Raw genomic sequence first — 21,686 nt, forward strand, 5'->3', positions numbered from 1 at the left:
TGTACCTTATCATTATAATGGTGTACCTTCCATTTAAGAAAGTTTTTGACTGACTTGATTATAATGGAAATAAATAATATCATCTCCATTATAACAAAAAATAAATGATCGAAGATATACAACCATATACTGAACCATGAGGGAATCAGCTGCTTTTCTCTCCACAAGTTTATTTCATTTTTGTGGTATAGTAAAAGATACTGACACTTTAAACTTGTTTTTGAAGCAGTTTCTAAAGGAATATCCAGGTAGGATTGTTAATTTAGTAAACCAGCCTAGTATGTTTTAAAAAGAAAAAAGTAGCTAGTCAGTTCAGAATAACATAAGCAGATGGGAAGGATCTGGAACACTTCTTTCCTTTTTAGAGCAAAGAAGCAAAAGGTAGAAAAACCCCCTGTGTTTGGCAAAAACTAGACAAGAGTTTTGAGACTCCCAGAAAGGATGGGACAATACAGCTGGCTGGGTCTTCTTTTCCCCTTTCCTTAGTGACTGAGAAAGCTGGAGAGGAAAAGCAGAGGAGATGAGTCCCTCCTGTTGATCAGAGTCTGGCCAAGAGCCCAGAGGGAAAGGCCCAGATCTTTTTAACTGAGGAAAAGATCCTCAAATTCCCTTTGGATTATTTACTGCCCCAAATGCTCATCTGACTTAGCCTCTGTTATCTGCTATGGTTATTAATCCCTGTGTAAGTCATCCTTTCATTAAAAGGGTCCCTTCCTAGAGGAAGGGATCCTTTCTTACCATTCTCTGGTGTGCCCAGTGCCTAGCTGAAAGCAGGTGTATAATAGACTGAAGAAAATAAATATCCATGAGAATACACTCAATGCTATCATCAAGAAGGAAGAAGCAAAAGTGTGAGCTTAGTGATCCAAATATAAAGCAAGCAAACCCTTTAAGTCACAGATATTCAAATTTTATTGATTTTTTTCAAGATGTCTAATGAATTGTGCTGCCATCAAAAACGGTCTTAAACATTTTGACCCCACATAAAGGGGCCCCAGTAAAACTTTCTGTGAAAGAATTTTATTATATTATAAATACTTTATAACAAATCCTTGTCCAAAGTTGATTGAATCTCTGCTAGGACTAATTTCAAGATGGTGGTGAGCTCTCATTTGTGGAAAGGCCCTAGATAAAATAATAACTCTCTTGAAATTCCTCTACAATGTCCTAGAAACCTCCTGATCCTGGAAGCTCACTCCATCCTTGGATTTCACACAACAAAGTAGCCTCTGCCCCTGTAGTCTTTGCCTCTGGTTGGCCATTTCCTCTCAGAAACACCATTTTAAGGAGGATACCCAGAACATCCACAAATTAATTACTCTGCAGGCTGTATTTCTGACCCTCTTAAACTTTCTCTTCAATGCTCCTGTCCCTGGTACCTTCTATTTGACTTCTCATTTCTCTTTTCAGTTGTAAGCTTTGAGAGCTTTTTCCCATTAAAATGTAAGCTTCTCGATAGCAGAAACTTTCTATTTGCATTTTCAGTCCCAATGATGAGCACATTTAGTTCTTAATAGTTAGTATTTAATAAATGCCGGTTGACTTGACTTCCTTTGACTTCAGGAGTATAGCCCAGGAGTGGCCAGAGCTGCTGATTTTGCAAAGTGCTAACAGGAATGGTGGGGAGTTGAAAAGATGTGGAAAGGCTTTGAGAACCCAGTGCAACATGTTCGATGACACTGCTCCCAGAGCCTGAAAGGAAGTCTCAGGCAACTCTTAGCCCCACTCATCAGGTAGGAAACCCAGAGATGCAGAAGGATAAAGGAAAAAGCAAGCTGCGGCATGCCAAGATTACTATTAAAATTAAGTCTCTTGACTCTATGCTTCAGCTAATATAGCTTAAATTTTGGCTAGTCAGGAATGCATTTCTCATTTATGACATTGTTGATAATTGTAACTAGTTCCTTTCAATGTGTTCTCATTTAGAATTGTATTTAGGAGGCAAATAAGGCTCTTAGATGGATTCTGATTTTACTTAGAACAGAAGAATCCAGGGAAAAAAAATGTAGTCAAGACAATGTGGAATGAGAATGAACTCATCAACATGGGTTTAAAGAGGCAATATCTAAAAGGGCAGAACTTAATGGCTTAATGGATATAGTGCTGGACCTGGAGCCAAGAGACTTGGGTTCAAAATCCTGTCCCAGATATTGTATGATCATGAGCTCATCACTTTTAGCCTCAGTTTCTTTGTATGTAAGGCAGGGATAATAATGCTTGCACTCATTATCTGATGGGGATGTTAGGAGGAAAGTCACAAATTTTAAAACACTAAACAAATGTAAGCTGTTATTATGACTCCAAGAGTTAAGAATGCATTTCACTGGGCATGAGAGCATCATGTCAGGATTTTCTACTATCCTTTCTAATAAATAACAGAAGACCCTATTTTGTCCCAAAATGAACCTCTTTTTCTGGCATTTGGCCTGTGCTGAGCAGCCTCTTTGGGTATTCTGAGAGTGCTAGCACACAAAAAAGAAAATATCAATATTTAACTGGTCTATTGTTCTATTAAGACTGCAACCGAGACTTCCTTTCTTTGACTTTAGCTCAATCCTATACCACTTCTTAAAATAAACATGCCTCCATATTAATCATGTTGTGAAAGAAAAATCAAAACAAAAAGGAAAAACCATGAAAGAAAAAAAAGATGAAAATAATATACTCTGATACACATTCAGTCTTCTCTGGATGTGGATGGCATTTTCCTTCCCAAGTATATTGGAATTGTATTGGATCACCGTGTTGCTGAGAAGAGCTAAGTGTATGATTGTTGATCATTTCACAACCTCACTGTTACTATGTAAAATGTTCTCCTGTTTCTGCTCACTTCATTCAGCATCTGTCCACATAAATCTTTTCTAGGTCTTTCTGAAACCAGTCTGCTGATCGTTTCTTATAGAACACTAATATTCCATTATATTTATAAAAAATAACTTATTCAGTCATTCCTCAGCTGATGGGCATGCACTCAGTTCTTTGCCATCACAAAGAGAGCTGCTACAAACATTTTGCATAAAAGGAGAAAAGGAAAAACTAAGAATTCACTACAAATATATGTATACAATATTAAAGCTAGAATAGATACTAGAGATCACAAAAACTAAGTGCAGAGAAAATAGAGTGTTCTGTTCAAGTTCACTTAATATCACAGCTGGAACTGGGGCTTAACATCCTGGTCTCAATTTTTCTTGTTTTCTGTTCTTTCTAACACCATCCTGCCCTCTTTATGGAGCTCAGCTAAGTTGATGAGATACCTTAAAAGGAATCCAGTAGCTGATCTCCCTATATTTTGACATACCAAACTCCTCATGATGGGGGAAGACTTTTTCATTCAGTGTGAGAATACAAAAGGAAATGGATATTAGATCATTATTTAAAAAGAGGATTTCAGCAATGTTACTATGTTTAACTGGATTGTTTTTCTATTGTCTTATAGTTATCAGTCCTTTTTTATTATTTCTTTTGATTTATAATTAAAAAGGAGAAACCAGTTGTATGTATCTATAGGAGGGAGGGAAGAAGCAATCATTAAATGCCTATGATGGTACTGTGCCAAGGGCTTTAGGAATATTATCTCAAACAATCTCATATATTTCCAATCTTCATATATATCTCAAATATACCATTATTTCATTTTACAGATGAGGAGCTGAGGAAGACAGAGCTTAAGTGATTTATATGGAACCATACAACTAATAAGTGGATACCAGCTTTGAGGATGGGTATTCCTAACTCTAGTCCCAGCACTCTAAACACTCAACCATTTAGGAGATAAGAAATTCTATTTTGAGGTACATTAATGGCTTATGGGTCCTGACATTGGTATCAAAGTTGTTTTTTTTTTAGGAAGAAACCATAACAGCAGGAGCATAGTTTGTTTGGTTTTTGTGGGGGATAAAGAAAGCCACAGTTCTATTATACCCCAACACCATTTTCCCTAGGTTAATATGACCATAAGTGAAAGAGTAGAAATTAAAGATACATACCAAATTCTTCAATTAGTTATTTTGTCTGTATCACAAGAGCATGGTTTATCTAATACTATTTTTTAGACTCAGAAGTACAAAAAAGCCTTTACATCTTTTGCTTTCACTCCAAATCACCCATGGAAAACTCTTATTAATTCTCCCTCTCTCTTCCTCTTTCTTGAGTAGAGCACTCACATATTACATCTGAATGACTATCTCATTTTTCTCATAATCAAGATCTTTGATCTGCACTCTTGTACCTTGAGACTGCCTCCACATATGATGGAAATGATATCCTGTTCACAACCTTGTGTACTTTTTCTTGAGCAGGGATGTGCCAATATTGTCTCATTTCAACACTGACTCGGTATGAATCCAAGTTAAGATATGAACAATCACTTGGCAACCTTTACCAAAAAATTGTACTTATTCTGCAGGCACTACTGATACACAATCAAAAAAAGGAGACATGGCTTCATTTCCACATTTCATTCACACAGAGCATGATTACATAGAAGTGCTTCCATATGGTATGTGGAAAATCTTAGCCAAAAATGGGTTTTGTCTTGCCAGATTCAGAGCAAGAAAAACAGAGACGTGAACAAACTAAACTAAAAATTATGGAATGGGAACAGTTTATATTCATGGAAGTAGGAGATTCATGTTATTTTTAGCCTTAATTCAGGTACAAGTATATAAGATCTAATGAAATGCCAGAAGCACCCAAAACAGGACACTCTCTCCTCTTGCCAAAAGTTCCTTCTGTAGACATTACTCAAAGATATGGACATTCCTTCCTGAAGAAGTTCTAGATATTGGAACAAGGGGTATGAGGTAAATGCTTAACAACCAGCTCTACCCCACTCCAAAATACACACAAGTTAAAGTAAAATGTATTATTAATATTTTGTCCATCATTTTCTTAAGTGTAGAAAATCAACAAAACAATAAATCAATCCTTGATTTATAGTGTTTGCAAATTTCTGAGATATAGATGTTCATATTGAAAATTTAATAGTAGGCTTTGCTTAAAGCAGATCCCAATATGCCTCTGTTTAAAATCTTTATTTTCTTTTGTTTCAGTCCTTCAATAATTAAGTCAAGAGTCTCATCATACTCAGCTGGATATTTGCAATCTACAAACAGGTATGTGACTCACAGATATGAAATACAGTAATATGGTATAGTCCTTTCATCACTTTACTTCTCTCTCCAAGAAGTCTCTTTTCTCTTCCCAATTTCTCCTTCCTTCTACCTTGGGTCCAACTAGAGTTCTTTCTTGGCCCCTGATGAAACAAGGTCCCTTCTGGCATATTCTCTAAGCATAAGCTTCAGGGTTCAAGAATAAATGTAATTCCATGCAATTCCCCAAATGCCCTATGAAAACTTTAAAGCACCATATAAATGTCAGATATTATGATGATGATGATGATTATTTGACCTCCCCTCAATTTTCTCTTTCTACCAAAAAAGTCTTCCCAAACTGGCCTTTTGCATTGTGCACTGTCTTCTTCTTATTCCTCATCTAAACGTTCTTAAATGTTGCTTTGTCCTTGTTACTCACATTTCTCTGACTCATAACCAGATTCTGGGTCCAAGTTTTTCATCCTTTGTGAAACTTCCTCCAAAACAAACTCTGAGGGGATGGCTTATCCATTAAGAATGTTTTAATCATAGATCAAATCATGTCCTTTACCTAATCAAAAATCTTATACTGACTACTTATTGCCTACCAATTAAAGTGCTAATTCCTTTGTTTGCTATTCAAGGACTTCCATAATTTGGCAGCACTCTACTTTTAACATAATATTCCTTTTCACAACTCTATACTATTGTAAAAATGGACCACTTCATGTCCTTTGAAATAACCTTATATCCTCAGGTCTGCTAGCCTTCATTCATATTGTCCTAAATATGCCCATTCTCTCTTCATTTTACCTCTTTAACTACTGAATTTCTACATATCCTTTAAAGCCAGTTAAAAGGATTCTTCTATGAGACCTTCCTGGATGCCCACAAAGTCACCCAGAATCCCCATCAGTGAAGATCTCCCTCAAATTTCAATAAGACTTTGATTTGATTTTGTACCTCTCTAATGTATTTGGAGCTAGATTTATGTCTTATTCCTCTACTTGTCTGTAAGCTTAATGAAGAAAGGGACTATAGTCTTGGCTAAACTTTGCTAAATTTTCTCCAGTGACTAGCACAAACATGTATGTTTGAAAAATATCTACAGAATATAAAAAGCATTTAATAAATGTGTTGTATATATGTATTCTCTCTCCACGCCTATTTTTGGCATGTATGGTATCCTCTTCAAGAAGAAAGGATGGATAACAGCAACAACAAATTCCTTGGGGGCAGAAATCATATTATTTTTGGAGTTGTCCCATATAAAGCCCTTAATAAATGCTTGTTAATCCGTCCAATTATTCATTGAATTAATATATATATATTATTATATATGTGTGTATGTATATATTTATAAACTTCTTCATTTATGTGGACTGATCATAAGAGGTCTAGCCCATTAGAATAAGAAAAGTGCTCTTATATAGCAATAGAACTACTGGCATGGGAGGAAGAGAGGTGGGATCCCTTCTTTCACTAAGGGGCTTCATTTCTGAGATTTGGTCGTAGGTATATCTAGCCTCTACAAAGGGATCAGGCTCTTTCCCCTTTCCTGTACTCTCTTGTTCTTTATAACAATTTGAGAAAATTCATTTGAAAAAAGCTTGGGCTTGGCTCATGACTAGGGTTTCCCCAAAAGAGAATAGGAAGATATTCAATGTACAATGTAAACCCCGTATCAGACAGCATTCATCCACACAAAAGAAATGCTTAATCCCCAAAATGCTCATAAATGAATGTTGTCAAAGATTTAAAAAATAAACAGTAACCATAATTCCTATTATACTGTTCTGGGAAGTTGATACTTAAAATATCAAAACATGAAACATTTTATGGAACTGGGAAATAGCTCCTTCACCTTTGACCTCAGTTTTATACTAGTTGTATTTTGGAAAGTCTGAACATAACTGGGTTCATCCTCCTGGCAGTGGTTATCATCTCCCCTTGAGAAGTACTGATGTCACTGAATGGTTCTTCATTACCTGGTTTTTCCTACCTTTCTAGTCTTCTTATTCAACCTATTCACCTAGTCAGTCTTATTCAACTTCCTTGCCATTCCTAGAACACACTGTTCCATAACCTGACACCAAGTGTTTCTCTCCCTTCTCATCTCCATTTTCTGGTTTCTTTCAAATCTCAGCTAAAATGCTACCTTATGCAAAAAGTCTTTTCCAATTCTCCTTAATCTTAGTTCCTCTCTCTGAGATTACTCTCAATTTATTTTATATGTAGTTAGTGGAATAGTGTTTTCCTCATTGTTAACTCTCTGAGAACAGGGACTTGGGTATATGTCTGTGGGGGGGGGCGTCTATTTTTGTATCCCTAGAATTTAGCACAGAGTCTGGCACATAATAGGCTCTTAAAAATGATATCTTGATCAACTGCATGGAGAACTTCCCATACTGTAGCTGGCACTAATCAAAGGAACCAAAAGATCTAAACTTAATTCACAAGGATTCCTACAAAGAAATAAGCGTCCAATTCTGAATTATTATTTGGTCTCCTATGCTGAAGGAAAGGAACATAATCAGAAGAGGTAGTATATGGTCCAGTTTCAAGTTCACTTAGAACATGAGCTAGCTTCTATGAGTAAGGAGTCATCATAGTTCCTAGTAAGAGGAATCCCTTCCTATCCTCATGGGGAATCTTGAAAAGAAAAAGGGAGAGAGAGAGAGAAAGAGAAAAAGAGAGAGAGAGAGAGAGAGAGAGAGAGAGAGAGAGAGAGAGAGAGAAAGAAACAGAGAGAGAGAGAAAGAAACAGAGAGACAGAAACAAAGATGGAAAAAGAGATGGAAAGACAGAGGTATACAAAGACAATGACAGAAAGAGAAAGAGATGAGAAAGAGAGAGAGAGAGAGAGAGAGAGAGAGAGAGAGAGAGAGAGAGAGAGAAAGAAAAAGATCCAAGGAAATACAGAGACAGAAAAAGAGGCATAAAGGGAGAGAACCTTTGAGCCATAGAGAAAAACTGAGTTAGAATGAGAGACAAAGACACAGAGAGAGGATAAAGAAAGAAAGGAGTCCTAGAATCTTCACATGTTCAGTCAAGAAAAGACCAGAGTTATTTATGTGAAGCTGCTCTTACTGGCTCAGTAGTTAATCCTGGCCTGAGAGAGGCACATAGGGGTATGAGAGAGAAACAGAGAGACAGAAACAAAGATGGAAAAAGAGATGGAAAGACAGAGGTATACAAAGACAATGACAGAAAGGGAAAGAGATGAGAGAAAGAAAAAGACAAAAAGAGCCAAGGAAATACAGAGACAGAAACACAGAGACATAAAGGGAGAGAGCCTTTGAGCCATAGAGAAAACATGAGTTAGAATGAGAGACGAAGACACAGAGAGAGTAAAGAAAGAAAGGAGTCCTAGAATCTTCACATGTTCAGTCAAGAAAAGACCAGAGTTATTCATGTGAAGCTGCTCTTGCTGGCTCAGTAGTTAATCCTGGGCTGAGAGAGGCACATAGAGGTATGTATTTCTCTTTTGCAAATGACTCAAACAAATCTCTTTTCTCTCTTACTTGGATCTAAAGCCATAATACATTAGGATTGTCTTTACACACACATACACACACACACACACACACACACACACACACACACATTTGAGGGAGGAGGATTAAAGATTATTTTGTGTGTTGCCACAATTATGCCTAGCCAAAAATAAATGACATCTTCTCAAAGTAGTACCATTTTATATCAGAAAGATCATACAACCTAAATTCTTTCAAAGACTAAAAGACAAGGGATTCTGTAAGACCATACATCTAGTTTATGGTACATCCAAGACCAGTCTCCAAGAAATCAAACAAACAAAAATCCAAGAATGAAGCAAACAATCAAACAAAATTTATTCACTTTATGCAAGGTCCCAGGCTAGGTAATGGGTACAAAGAGAAAAAAAGCCCCTGCCCTGCAGAAGCTTATATCCTAGCTGGGGGTAGGGTTGTTTCTCCCTTCCTATAACTGTGCACCCACGTAGATAGAAGATCTTGCGCTTTCATCATTGTAACAAACTCCCTGTGGGAGTCTCCACTAGTATGAGAACAGCCTCCACCACTGCAGGTTTATTTATTAAATCCTTAGGAGTCACCTGAGAGGCACAGAGGTTAAGTGACTTGCCAAGGTCATAAAACTGAAAAGTAGTAGGATTTGAACCCGGATCTCCTTGATTTACAATTACTTATGAGCCCATAAGAAGAACTATACTAGTTGCATTTCTATGAGATTTTTAATAGAATGATGAGCGAATAGCTCCTAAACAGATAAACAGATTGCCTCTCTTGAAAATATAGATCTATATTTTGGTGTTTTCTTTTAAATAAAGGATATTTCTTCTAAATAAAGTGGCAACAGTAGATGGGGCTGGGTATATGCTGACAAGTAGCATGGTACAGTGGAGAGTGGCCAGGCTTTGGAGTTAAGAAATTTGACATTCAAGGTCCTCTTTTCATATATTAGCTATGTGACCATAGACCAGTCACTTAGCTTCTAAGTGCCTCAGACAACTCTCTAAAACTGCTACTTACAGAGGAGTCATCAGATCTGATGGAAGAAATTTCCACACTGGAAAGGTCTTTTCTCTGAGAAAATCACAAGTCTAGACTAAGCAAAAAGCTCCATTTTTAAGCATCTCACATTAAGCCCCATAGACCCTATCAAAGGAAAATTAACTTTATGGGTCTTACCAAGTCTTTGGAGGTTAGCCTGCTACTGCGAAAAATGCAGAGAGCTCAGATGACTGAAATCCTCAACTTTTCCTTTAGATTGGAAATCTCCTGAGACTAGAGGCCAAAAATTAGGGCCAAGCCTAACACAGTCAACGTCTCCAGCATGATCAATGCTGTAGGCATGAACTTTGGTGCTAATGAAGACAGCAGATTCATTAGGGTTTCCACACAGAGCTCCTTTATTCACTAGCCAAAAAGGAACCACTGCCGAAGGCCCACCACAGTGAGGGGTTCACATGGTCTTAATTCATTTTAACAAACATTGACTGAATTCCTAATATATGAAAAGTCACTGTTTGAGGTGTTGATAGATATACAAAGTCGTATGTCCCTAGCCAATTAAGGAGATGATAATCTGTTGAAAGTATAGAAATATTTATAGAAAGATATAAAACAACATGTTTACATAAAAATACAACAAAGGGGATCAAGGCATATGATAGAGGTTCCAAAAAGGAGAAATGGAAATTTATCAGAGGGAGCAATCTCTTCTGGTTAGTGTAATTATGGAAGAGATATTTGAGGTGGGCCTTGAGGAATGTGCAGGGTTTCTACTAGTAAAATGTATAAGATAGGCCCATTCCTAAGTTAATTAAAAACAATAAAATTGAATGATGGCAGGGTTGTGGGGCAACAAGTAAATACTGTTGCACTGTTGGAACTGTGACCTGGTACAATCTTTTGGGGGAATAATTGGGTAATATCCAATAAGAATTACAAAACTACTTGTATTTATTGACCTAGTTATCCTACTACCAGGACTACATCCAAAGAATGTATTAGAAGAGGGGAATAAGCATTAATAAAAGTTTTATTTATGAGAGCAAAAAACTGGAAAAGCTTCATATCAAATAATATAGGAATGGTTGATTAAATTTTATTTAGCAGTATAATATATAATATAAGGCTTAATGGCATGGTGGATAGTGTTTGGAACTTAAAGTCAGAAAGATTTGGATTCAAATGCTGCCATTAGCTAGATGTATGAACCAAATAAGTAATTTAGTGACTCAGGGGAACTCTCTAGATTATATATATATATATATATATATATATATATATATATATACTATGTAATAATAGAAAAGCTGTAATCTCTGTTAATGGAGGAAGCTCCCATATTAGGAGCTCTTCATGCTGAGAAAATTATAAATATTTTACATATTTGAATACTTAATTATATCAATGGGATTCATGATCTTTTTGGTGTAGGTTCTCACTCCTATCCATGTCCAGTCAACATTATAGAGGCCTTCACCAGGTTTTTTAAAATCACATGAGGACCAAGGCAATATTTGGACTGTCTATCCTTTTCATCCCTCACTTTTTCTATATGAGAAGCTTATCTTCTTTTCTAATCACATCTTCTGGATATCTTTTATATAATTTCTTTGTGTGCAAGTCATCATTGGTAATATGTCTCAGTCTATTTACACCCACCATGTTCTCCCCTTGACTCTTAGATTACCAGTAATTATGATAACTAAGAGATCATTTCATTCTGTGACTGGCAGACACATAGCATCAGGAGAAGAATTTTAGTGTAAAAAGTAGATTTTTAAGAAATGGCTTTGGAATGGCTAAAAGTTCCACTTCCCAAGTAAAATCCAGCTTGTCCTTTTCTCCTACTAAGTTATGGGGATTCATTTGTTCATTCATTATTCATCAGCATTGTCTTCCCAAGGAATGAAGCCTAATGGGTTATCCATCCAACTGGACACATAGGACATATAGTCTGTAAAACATTGTTCGTATATTGTTTTTACTTGTGTGGACAAATAGGCCAAATAATTTGGAGAGATTATTGTTCTTGTTTAGCAGTAAAACAGCCTAATGTCAGCCATGAAAAAAAAGCATTTGGAAGCAGAACCGAAGAATAAAGTTCATTTTTTATGGCTATGGATTCTGGCAGAGATATTCTACATAAATTTACATCTGCTATGACTTGCTTGATATTAATAAACAGATAGCTGCTGAAGTTAATATTTATAGTTATCATTCATGGAATCCTGCATTGTCTTAAAGTATTCTTGGGAGATATCTTGTTGGAGGAGATTTTCTATGGCTGCATTTTCCTACAAGTCACATTATTTTCTTATAATCAAAACCCAATAAAAATGGTAGAAATCTGTATTCTCTGTTCTTTCATCAGTCAATAAGCATTTATGAAACAATTATGTGCCAAGAACTGTTTTAAGCACTGAACTTTATAAAGATCTAACTTATGATAAAATATTATTTATACAGGCTCTTTTCATTTCCTATATTTTCAAAGATATTCTCAAGATATATGTAGTTTAGTTCCCATATATTGAAGAAATTAAAAAGTAGTCTAATTATAGATATCTTCTTAATAAATTAATCAATAAACATTTAATATGTGACTACTATATGCCATGTTAAATGCTGTGCTAAATGCTATGAGTACAAAATGAGCCCTCAAGGAGCTACAATTTGATGGGATTGATGAGAATCTTATAATACAGCAAATACATACAAATAAAATTATAAAGAATAAATAGAAAATAATTAAAGGAAGGAATTTGAATTAAGAGGCACTAAGGAGGGATTCTTGTAGAAGTTGAAATTTTAGTTGGGACTTGAAGGAAGCCATGGAGGTCAGTAATCAGGGCAGAGGTGGTGGGAGAATCATTTCAGTATTTTGGGTTTAAAATTTGGACTCTGATCCTTAATACTTGTGGGTTATTTAGTTTTCTCATCTGTAAAATGTTGGTATTGGTCTACATTGCCTCTGAGGTCCTTTCTACTGCTATGATCCTACCCATAATCTACTTGCCTATTTACCTCAAAGGAAGAGGACTCATCTGAATACACTGACCTCCCTCACTGTATTGGTTTGACAAATCTCTTCATCTCTATAGTTTTCAGTTTCTCCTATCACAAAAAAAGGTTGAACCTTCGTGAGAGAGTCAGATATGATCTTCCCTAAGGTCTAAGGAAGCTCTTTAAAAACTGCACAGAAAATTGTATTCAAATTAATCTTTCAAATGTTATTGTGAGGAATTTACCAAGGAATCTAAACTACCAAAAATATTTTTTTTATCAAATATCTACTATGCAGATGTATTAAACACTTACTATAGTCAAATACTGTACTAAACTCTAGCAGCAAAAAGACAAAGATGAAACTTCATCCTTGAGAGAATCTTACATGCTACTTAGAGAGATACCATATATATAAGTATATTCAAAATAGAGGGATAGGGGCTAGACTTGGGGTTCTATTAATTCATGACACTCTGATGAACAAATTCCTTCCAATTTAATTTGGCATCTCCTTAAAACCTGAAAACTTAGAGAGTTGTCTAAAGCACTTCTGTTAAACTCACATAGAAAGGAGGACTAATAAATCTATATCCCTGATGACCACACAATGACTTGGAAAATCACATGTTCATATTATTTATTCTCTATTGTATTTTATTTATTTTATTAAATATTTTTCGATGACATTTTAATTTTTTAATTAAAGCTTTTTATTTTCAAAACATATACATAATTTTGTTTTTTCTTCTCAGGTTATTTTTACCTTCTTTCTAAATCCAATTTTTTTCTGTGCAATAACTGTATAAATATGTATACACATATTGTATTTAACATATACTTTAACATATTTAAAATGTATGGTACTACCTGCCATCTAGGGGAGGAAGTGGAGGAAAGGAGGGGAAAAGTTGAAACAGAGGTTTTTGCAAGGGTCATTGTTGAAAAATTACCCATGCATATGTTTTGTATATAAAAAGCTATAATAAAAAACATATGCATATATAATTTTTCAACATTCATCTTTGCAAAACCTTGTGGTCCAAATTTTTTTTCACTTCCCTTCTCACCCCATCCTCTAGATGGCAAGCAATCCAATATATGTTAAAGGTGCGAAGTATTCTTCTATGAAGATTTTCCACAATTATCATGATTCATAAGAAAAATCAGATCAAAAAAGAAAAAATAAGAAAGAAAACAAAATGCAAGCAAACAACAAAAAGATTGAAAATACTATGTTGAGATCCACACTCAGTCCCCACAGTCTCTCTCTGCGTACAAATGGCTTTCTCCATCACAAATCCATCCAATTACATTTTAATCTGATTTGGGTCACACTAAAGAATATTGTGGGCTTCATGTATCCTGCTGGCCACATGTTTGACACCTCTGGCCTGGAATACTGAGAAGCTAAGTGATTTTTTCAGGGTTATTTAGGCAGAATATGTCACAAGCAAGACCTGAGATCAGGTCTTGACTCTGATACTGGCTCTCTGTCCACAAGATCATACTACTTTACAGCACATTCAGAATATGAAAGCAGTTTTTCACTATGGTTTGCTGTTTCTCATTCAAAAATATGCAAAATATGTTTTTTTTAAAGAGTAAGGAGAGGCAAGCCATGTTCATATTCAGATCCTACATACAACAGGACCTATGGCATGAGATTAGTAAAAAATACCCTGGCTACCAGATTAGGTCTAACACATGTCTTTGGGGAGTCTTTTTCAAAATGTGTTGCCTTTTAGGCTAGGCAGGCAGTAGGAATGACATAGACTGCAACCCACATGTTTTACCTCTGCTGTCATCTCCTACTGCCCAGGGCATTATAAGCACTGCAAAACCACAGAGATCCTTTTTATATCCATCCCAATTCCAGCAGAACCTGAATGACTCTGCAAGGCAGTCTCTGACTCTCTCACAGATGTCAGGCAGCTCAGTGGATGCCACAGCTGGGCATGGGATAAACCCCAAACACTTACTAGTTTGCTCTTTCTAGGGAAGTTTGCTGTTTTGAGCTATGAGAGCAAGACATAGTAATTTCAAATAAAACAAATCACTTGCCAAATTATCCATATAATTTAAAGGGCAGTCAACTTATTTGTGCGAGCCAGTTTCTAAAAGATGTGGCTATAAAACTATGCAACAAAATTAGAGCACAAAGAAGGATTTCCTGTCAAATAAGACACAGAACCTTATGTTTAAAGAGGCAAAATAAATTTATCACCAATAATAGCATGCATATTTTGAACTCTTTCTTCTTTATGTCCCAGGGTAGGATAGCTTTCTTCAAATTCAAGTATCTCCATCTAGTATAAATATTTTATGAAGTATCTTAATAAGGACTGAACCCATTGGTGTTCTGTGAGCGTGCAACACAAAAAAGGCATATTCTTAGCAAAGAACATACTGTTATAATTTTAAAACCTACTTTTTTCAGGGGAAACATGGGACTTAGACTGTCCCCTCACAAGTCTGCATGTTGCTCCATCTCCTGCACAGACGCCACAGTTGTCTTCCTTGGCATTGCTCCCAAGCTGTCGATCACATCCTATTGCCTGCCAACAGCAACATCACAGTCAGAGGGAAGACAAAGCTGTAGTAGATGTGGTCAGGTCTCTGGAATATTTTGTTTATGATGTTATCCTTTTTTCTTTTATTAGTTGACTTCCTTTGGTCAAGACAAATCTTTGTAACTCTGAACTATGAAAAAATTTACAGTGTGATGCCATCTATGATTTTCATGAAAAAGTTATAATGATTAAGTATGTTATAATAAAGTATTTCTGCATCAATATGCAAAATTGCTTTCCTTATTCTTCTCAATGCTTAAAGGATCAAGTTCCAATTCTAATTATATTATATATATTATATTATATAATATATGTTATATATATATATTATATACATATTATATTAAAAGGGTTAATTTGTAAGAAAACTACATTACAAACCATTACCATGGTTAGAAATGAAAACTACTTGTTTCAATGATATATTCTATGGTCATAAATTATGTGAAGGAGCTTTGTATCAAGACAAGTTGGCAAAGTCTAATTTATGTCAATTATCCTATAATCTGCTTTAGTAAAAGAATATAACATCTATATAACATCTTCCAGAACTCAGTCATCAAAATAATATAAAAAAGAAAATAAAACCTCCAAATATAAGTTTGGGGTCTTTAATAAAAGAAATTAATTCCTAAGCTCTCTGGGGGAATCAACTGAAAATATTGCATTATGATATTACAATATCCAAAATAAGTGGTTATTGTTATTTTAGGGTTTTCTACTTAAATCAATCAATAAAAAATATGGAAAATCAAAGTTAAAGGAAAATAAATAAGATATGAGAAATAATTATGTTCTATATGAAAGTTGAAGGTAACAGAAAAATACTTTTCTGAAAGCATCTGTCTAAGGTGCTGAATATAATGTTACTTCTTCAGGTTGTCTAGCACAATTCTTTAAGCTAATAATGCCATATAGCTTAATGAATACTAATAAAGCCAAAGGAACAATGACATTTAGCCCTTGTCTTATGAACTTCTCTCATTTTGGTGACTTCTCTAATATGTAGTGTGGTGCTCTGCATATTGAGTAATTCATATATTTGAAATTAGATTCAAAGATGCAATTGATATTTGTATGTGACATACTACTCAAATCCCTGAAATCCCAATATTAGACACGTGGCAACAGATAAAGTATCACAGAATATTTTTCCTTAAGCATCTTGGATTTTTCTATTTATATACAGACTTAACTCACATATAGATTTCTGCAGGGGACAGTGGAAAGAATGTTGGATTTTTGAAGTCAGAGGAATGAGATTTGAACATTGGCCTTCTCACTAGCCATGTGATCCTGTATATATCATTTAACCTTAATGAACTTCAATGTATTCACATGTAAATGAGAGTATTAAGTGCTATAAATGGAGTGGTCCTGCTCAGCTCTAGATCTATAATCCTATGGTCTTAGTTTTTACTTTACACCATTATTTAGAATCCTGGGTATGGAGCTCTTTCCTTTTTATATTTTATCTTGATGATCTTATCATTTCCCTTATGTTCACTTATTATTTGTATACAAATAACTCCCAAATCTACATATTCAATCCTCATCTTTCTCTTGAGTTGCAGTTCCACGTTACCAATTGTCTACTAGGTGTCTTTATCTAGATACCCAACATGTATTTTAAATTAGATATGTCAAAAAGAAAATACACTATTTGTTCCTCAACCAATTCTATTCCTAACTTTTCAATTTCTATTGAAAGGATATTCATCTTCTAAACACCCAGTTTCATTATTTTGTTACCCTCAATTATTTACATTCTTTCATTCTCCACTTTCCCCATATTCAGTCAATCCCTCAACAAACAAAATACATAAGGAAACTCAATGTAGTTAAAATTAGGAGGAAAGGAAAGGAAAATTATTTGCTGCAAGTTTCTCTGTTAAAGGTCTCATTTCTAAGATGTATAGAGAGCTGAGTCAAATTTGTAAGAATAAAAGCCATCCATTAACTGAAAAAGTCAGAAAAATGTAAACAAACACTTCAGAAGATGAAGTTAAATCCATCAATAGCCATATGAAGGGAAAATGTTCCAGATCACTAATAAATAGAGAAATGAAATTAAAAGTACTCTGAAGTACCACCTCATACATATTGGATAGGCTATGCTGAAGACATGTAAGAAAATAGGTAATAGCCATATTGTAAAGATAATCCATGTTGAAAGATTTAATAACTCTGATCAACACAATAACCCACTATAATTCCAAAGGATTCATGATGAAATATGTTATCCATATACAGAGAGAGACTAAAGAGCTGACAGACTTAGAGTACAGTGAAAATCTACTCTCTCTCTCTGTCTCTCTGTCTCTCTGTCTCTCTCTCTCTCTCTAACGTAGAAATTTGTTTTTCATGACTATAAATATTTTATTTTTTCTTGCCTGTTCAAAGGGTGGCTGATGAGGGAAAATAGTTGGAACCAAAAATAAAATAAAACTGAATTTTAAGATATTTAAAAAAGATTAGCATGCCATCTATAACTTCATCTAAATCAAAGATAGCATGCTGAATAACTAACATTAATATAGGATTTTAAAGTTTAAAAAGTACTTAACATCCATTTTTTTTCATTTTAGAATCATATCAACCTAATGAGGTAGGTACTACACACATTATCATTATCATTTTATTTTTGAGGAAACTGAGGCTTAGAGATATTAAGTGAATTGTCTATCATCAGACAGCAAGAAAGTGTCGAGAGTGAAATCTGAATACACATCTTCCTGATCCTTTCACTGAGCACTGTTTACTCTACCAAATTGCACCTATAGGTCAAGGAGAGCTACTTGGGATATTCCCTCCAAGTTTGAGGTGTCCTTCTATTTTACACTGAGTCATTATTTACACATTACTCAAAAGTTCTGGTTATTCAAAAGTTCCAAAAATAGCTAACTATATAACAAAATGAACATCTAATTTGTTCACAAGGATATTATAAATCATTTTTTCAAATAATTTTCTGTACTCTAGTCACAGTATGTCTGTAGCATCTCCTGATTTCCCAGAGCAGTAATCTTATAAGAAAAGAAAAGAAAAGAAAAAAGCAAAAAACAGAAGAGAAACTGAAAATAGCTTAATCTATCTCTAATGATCTCATTCTTACTTTTAGTGTTCAACATTTTTCTTTTCAAAAGACCTTTAATAATATACTAGAAATTTCATAGGATTTGAGGTCAAGTTTTCCAGACTATAGAATAAAAAAATCTACTTTCTTCCCAGTTTTAGAGGTCAGATAAAATGAACCCATCTTTAATAATATCTTTCCCATTCTTATTGTGTCAGAGATCACTGATAATGGTTCAATAATCGCACCACTAGTTTCATCAATACTTTGAGATATAGTATACTTGGATTTGATGAATGAATAAAAGAATGAATGCAAAAGCATTTAAAAGTGTTAACTATGTGCTAATAAGCATGGTGATATATATGTATATATACACATACATATATAAATAAATATATTTATGTATGAATAAATATATATATTCAATGCATATGGATATATAAATTCAATCTCTAAACAATTTCTACCTTCAAGAAGCATACATTCTGATAGGAGAAATATATAGAAACATATGGAAAAAATGGTGATTTAGGAGGGATTTTGGCTTGGAAAATTACAAGGGTAGTAGCTGAAGCCACAATGAGTAGAATTGATGTTCCATTTCCAACAGCAAGGGTATGATTCCAGAGCTGGAAAGTAGGAGTAAGAGGGTAGAACAGGCATACTGAGCATGTAGGCAAAAAGATAGCCAAACAGGAAATTAAGAATAGTTTCAAAGGACTAGAAAGATGTAGCGTACCATGTAAAACACCCAACAATCAGGGATGGAATTCCAGAATTGAAAAAGTTAAAGAGTCCTAGGACATAATCCTTGGTCCAGAGGGTCAACAAATCAAGAAAATTGCTAGGTGTTCTCTTCCTAGCTTTTCACATATTTTGGCTTTAAATTTATTATCTTTTATTAAATTATTATTATAAAATAAATAACTAATTATTAAATTTATTAATGTTTTCCATACCATCATTCCCTATATGAATATTATGCATAAAAATTTCAGTTGGATCTCAGAAAAAGAAACCAAATTGCAGGAATATAATCTGATTCAAGACTGTCAGAAATAAAACTGAGGTACATCATGAACTGCAAAATAAATGACTAAAAGGTTGAGGGTAGTCAAATAGGGTGCTGAAATATACCAATAGGGCTATTGCTCAGAAAATGTGAAATTTAGCCCATGAAAATAAAAAGACAAACTTTTGTACTCATAAACGGCAATGCTGCCACTTACTCTTATTTTCATGTCAAAACTAATCTAGTATTAGCTTTGCCTGATCTAGAGCTATCTAATTTTTTCAGCTTCCCAGACAAGTTTTAAAAGAAGGATTACAAAGTCAGCTAAGTGGAGGGAGGACTGGGCATGGAGTCAGGAAAATCTGTATTCAAATCTGCCCATAGATACTAACTAGCCATGTAAACCTGAGTAAGTCACTTAACCTGCCTGCTCAGTTTTCTGAACTGCAAAAATGGAGATAATAATAGCATCGACCTTTTATTGTATCCCCAGCACTTAACACAATGCCTAGAATATAGTAGGGACTTAATAAATGCTTGTTTCTTTCCTTCCGTCTCTCTGAGAATTCATCTCTATCTTGGTGTAATGAGAAGAGTACATTTGGGGTCAGAAGACTTGGGTTTGAATCCCAGTTTTCCTATCTTAATTTTGGGGACTCCAAATTTCCTCATCTTTATAATAAGCTGGTGATATTTAAGGTCCCTTCTAGCTCTAAACTCTTTGATCTGCATTCTATCCCTTCTTGTATCTTTTGGAAAATGTTCTTCATATTTACTCCTTACTTCTCTACAGAATTTTCCTTTCTAAAAATGCATACCTCCCTGATCTTGAAAAATCATTTGGTTTTATTACTTCCTCATCTTTTTCTTCTCTAAAGACATCTGCTATGATTTTTTTTACTAAGTTTAGGACCTTCTGGTCTGTCAATTGATTTTCTAAGTGGGTCCATCCACTAAAAAGGGAGGGCCCTGGGCAAACAATTAGACCAGTCTTAGAATTCTGATCTATAAGTCAGTATTTTGTCTCCGTGTGTGTGTGTGTGTGTGTGTGTGTGTGTGTGTGTGTGTGTGTAGAATCAGAATCTAACTAATGCTGAAAAAACTGATAAAAAATAATTAGTTTTTGACCCAATTCTCTTTCATACAAGAACCTGGAATTGTATAGGGACCAAAAAATTGTAACAACATGTGAGGCCACAACTTAAAACAGTCTGCCAGTTTTAGCCACCATATTATGACAGTGTAGACCAGACTAATTAAAAAAAATCAAAGTAAGAGAAAATCAACAGCACTTTGGAGTCTACTATTCATGTACAGGAACAAAGGAAAACATGTTTTCATTTTCAGATTGTTTTCCTTGGACTGCTTCACTACAATTCTAAACAGTACAATCTGTGTATGTGTGTTTGGGGATTGGGAACTGGGCACATGATGCATAAGTGATTTGAATCTGAACATTGTTCATTTAAAGCAAAATATAAAGAAAATAAATTATATAAGACATATTCAGGTAATTTGACTAGATATCAAGGTCACTTCCTATTAGAAGACCCAACTCTTCCTCCAAATTCACAAAATAATTAAAAACAGAGTCAACTCTTGCATATTTGCATAAAGAAACTGACATTACTACAGATAATTTTAAAATGCCTAAAAATATACAAAATTGGCTTGGGGATGCAGCAGGCCTACCGCCTACAGCTGGGAACCTTGCCATGGGAAATAAGTTATGGTCGTGAACCAGTTGGGATTCAGGGAAAAAGGAACTATAAGGCATGTCAAAAGGTGGTATATGCTATGGTAGAAACAGTGATGGACTAGGGTCATAAGGCTTGAGTTCTAATTTAGGTAGTCTAGGTAATTTTTAAAAATCTTGCTGGACATTTCTAACCCAACTACCTCATTCAAATTCAGCATATAAAATTTGGAATTGATTGTACTTTCTTTTTAAGCCTGACCCTTTCCTCAACTTCTTGCTTTTGATGGAAGTACCTCCCCGTCATCCAGCCTAAAAATTCCAGAGTAACTTTTGATTCCCCAAATTCCCTATCTATCTTCCCCTCCTTCTCTAATTTCCCCAACATCTCCTGAATCTATTCATTCCTTTAACTTTAAGTCCATTACCATTACCCTATCATTTTTTGGGCTCTTATATCTCATAACTACACTATTGTTATAGTTTTCTACCTGGACTTCATGACTTTTGTCTGTTACTTCTCCACTTCACTCAACTGTCTAATCATCATTTGCTATCACCTTCAATTCCACTGAAATCTAAAACACAAATATATTTAATACTAAATTAATATTTTTCTAAAAACTTGCTTCTCCAATCAGCAGAATGATTTCAGAGAGGTCTGGAGAGACTTACATAACTGATGCTAAGTGAAATGTCAGGAGATCACTGTA

The 21,686-nt window shown here is 34.8% G+C and overlaps 1 protein-coding gene across 4 annotated transcripts in view; it reads right to left on the reverse strand.

Moving 5' to 3' along the window:
• ADAMTSL3 (ADAMTS like 3) overlaps positions 1 to 21,686 on the reverse strand; it is a 542,401-nt gene that overhangs the window by 208,642 nt on the left and 312,073 nt on the right. For all 4 annotated transcript variants that reach the window (XM_031955661.1, XM_023496559.2, XM_023496553.2 and 1 more), the window contains one exon: positions 15,045 to 15,171. In XM_031955661.1, coding sequence (XP_031811521.1) covers positions 15,045 to 15,171 — 127 coding nt within the window. The remainder of the gene's footprint in view (positions 1 to 15,044; positions 15,172 to 21,686) is intronic.

The sequence above is a fragment of the Sarcophilus harrisii genome, chromosome 2 (genome assembly GCF_902635505.1).
Source record: "Sarcophilus harrisii chromosome 2, mSarHar1.11, whole genome shotgun sequence".
In the NCBI taxonomy this organism is placed as follows: domain Eukaryota; kingdom Metazoa; phylum Chordata; class Mammalia; order Dasyuromorphia; family Dasyuridae; genus Sarcophilus; species Sarcophilus harrisii.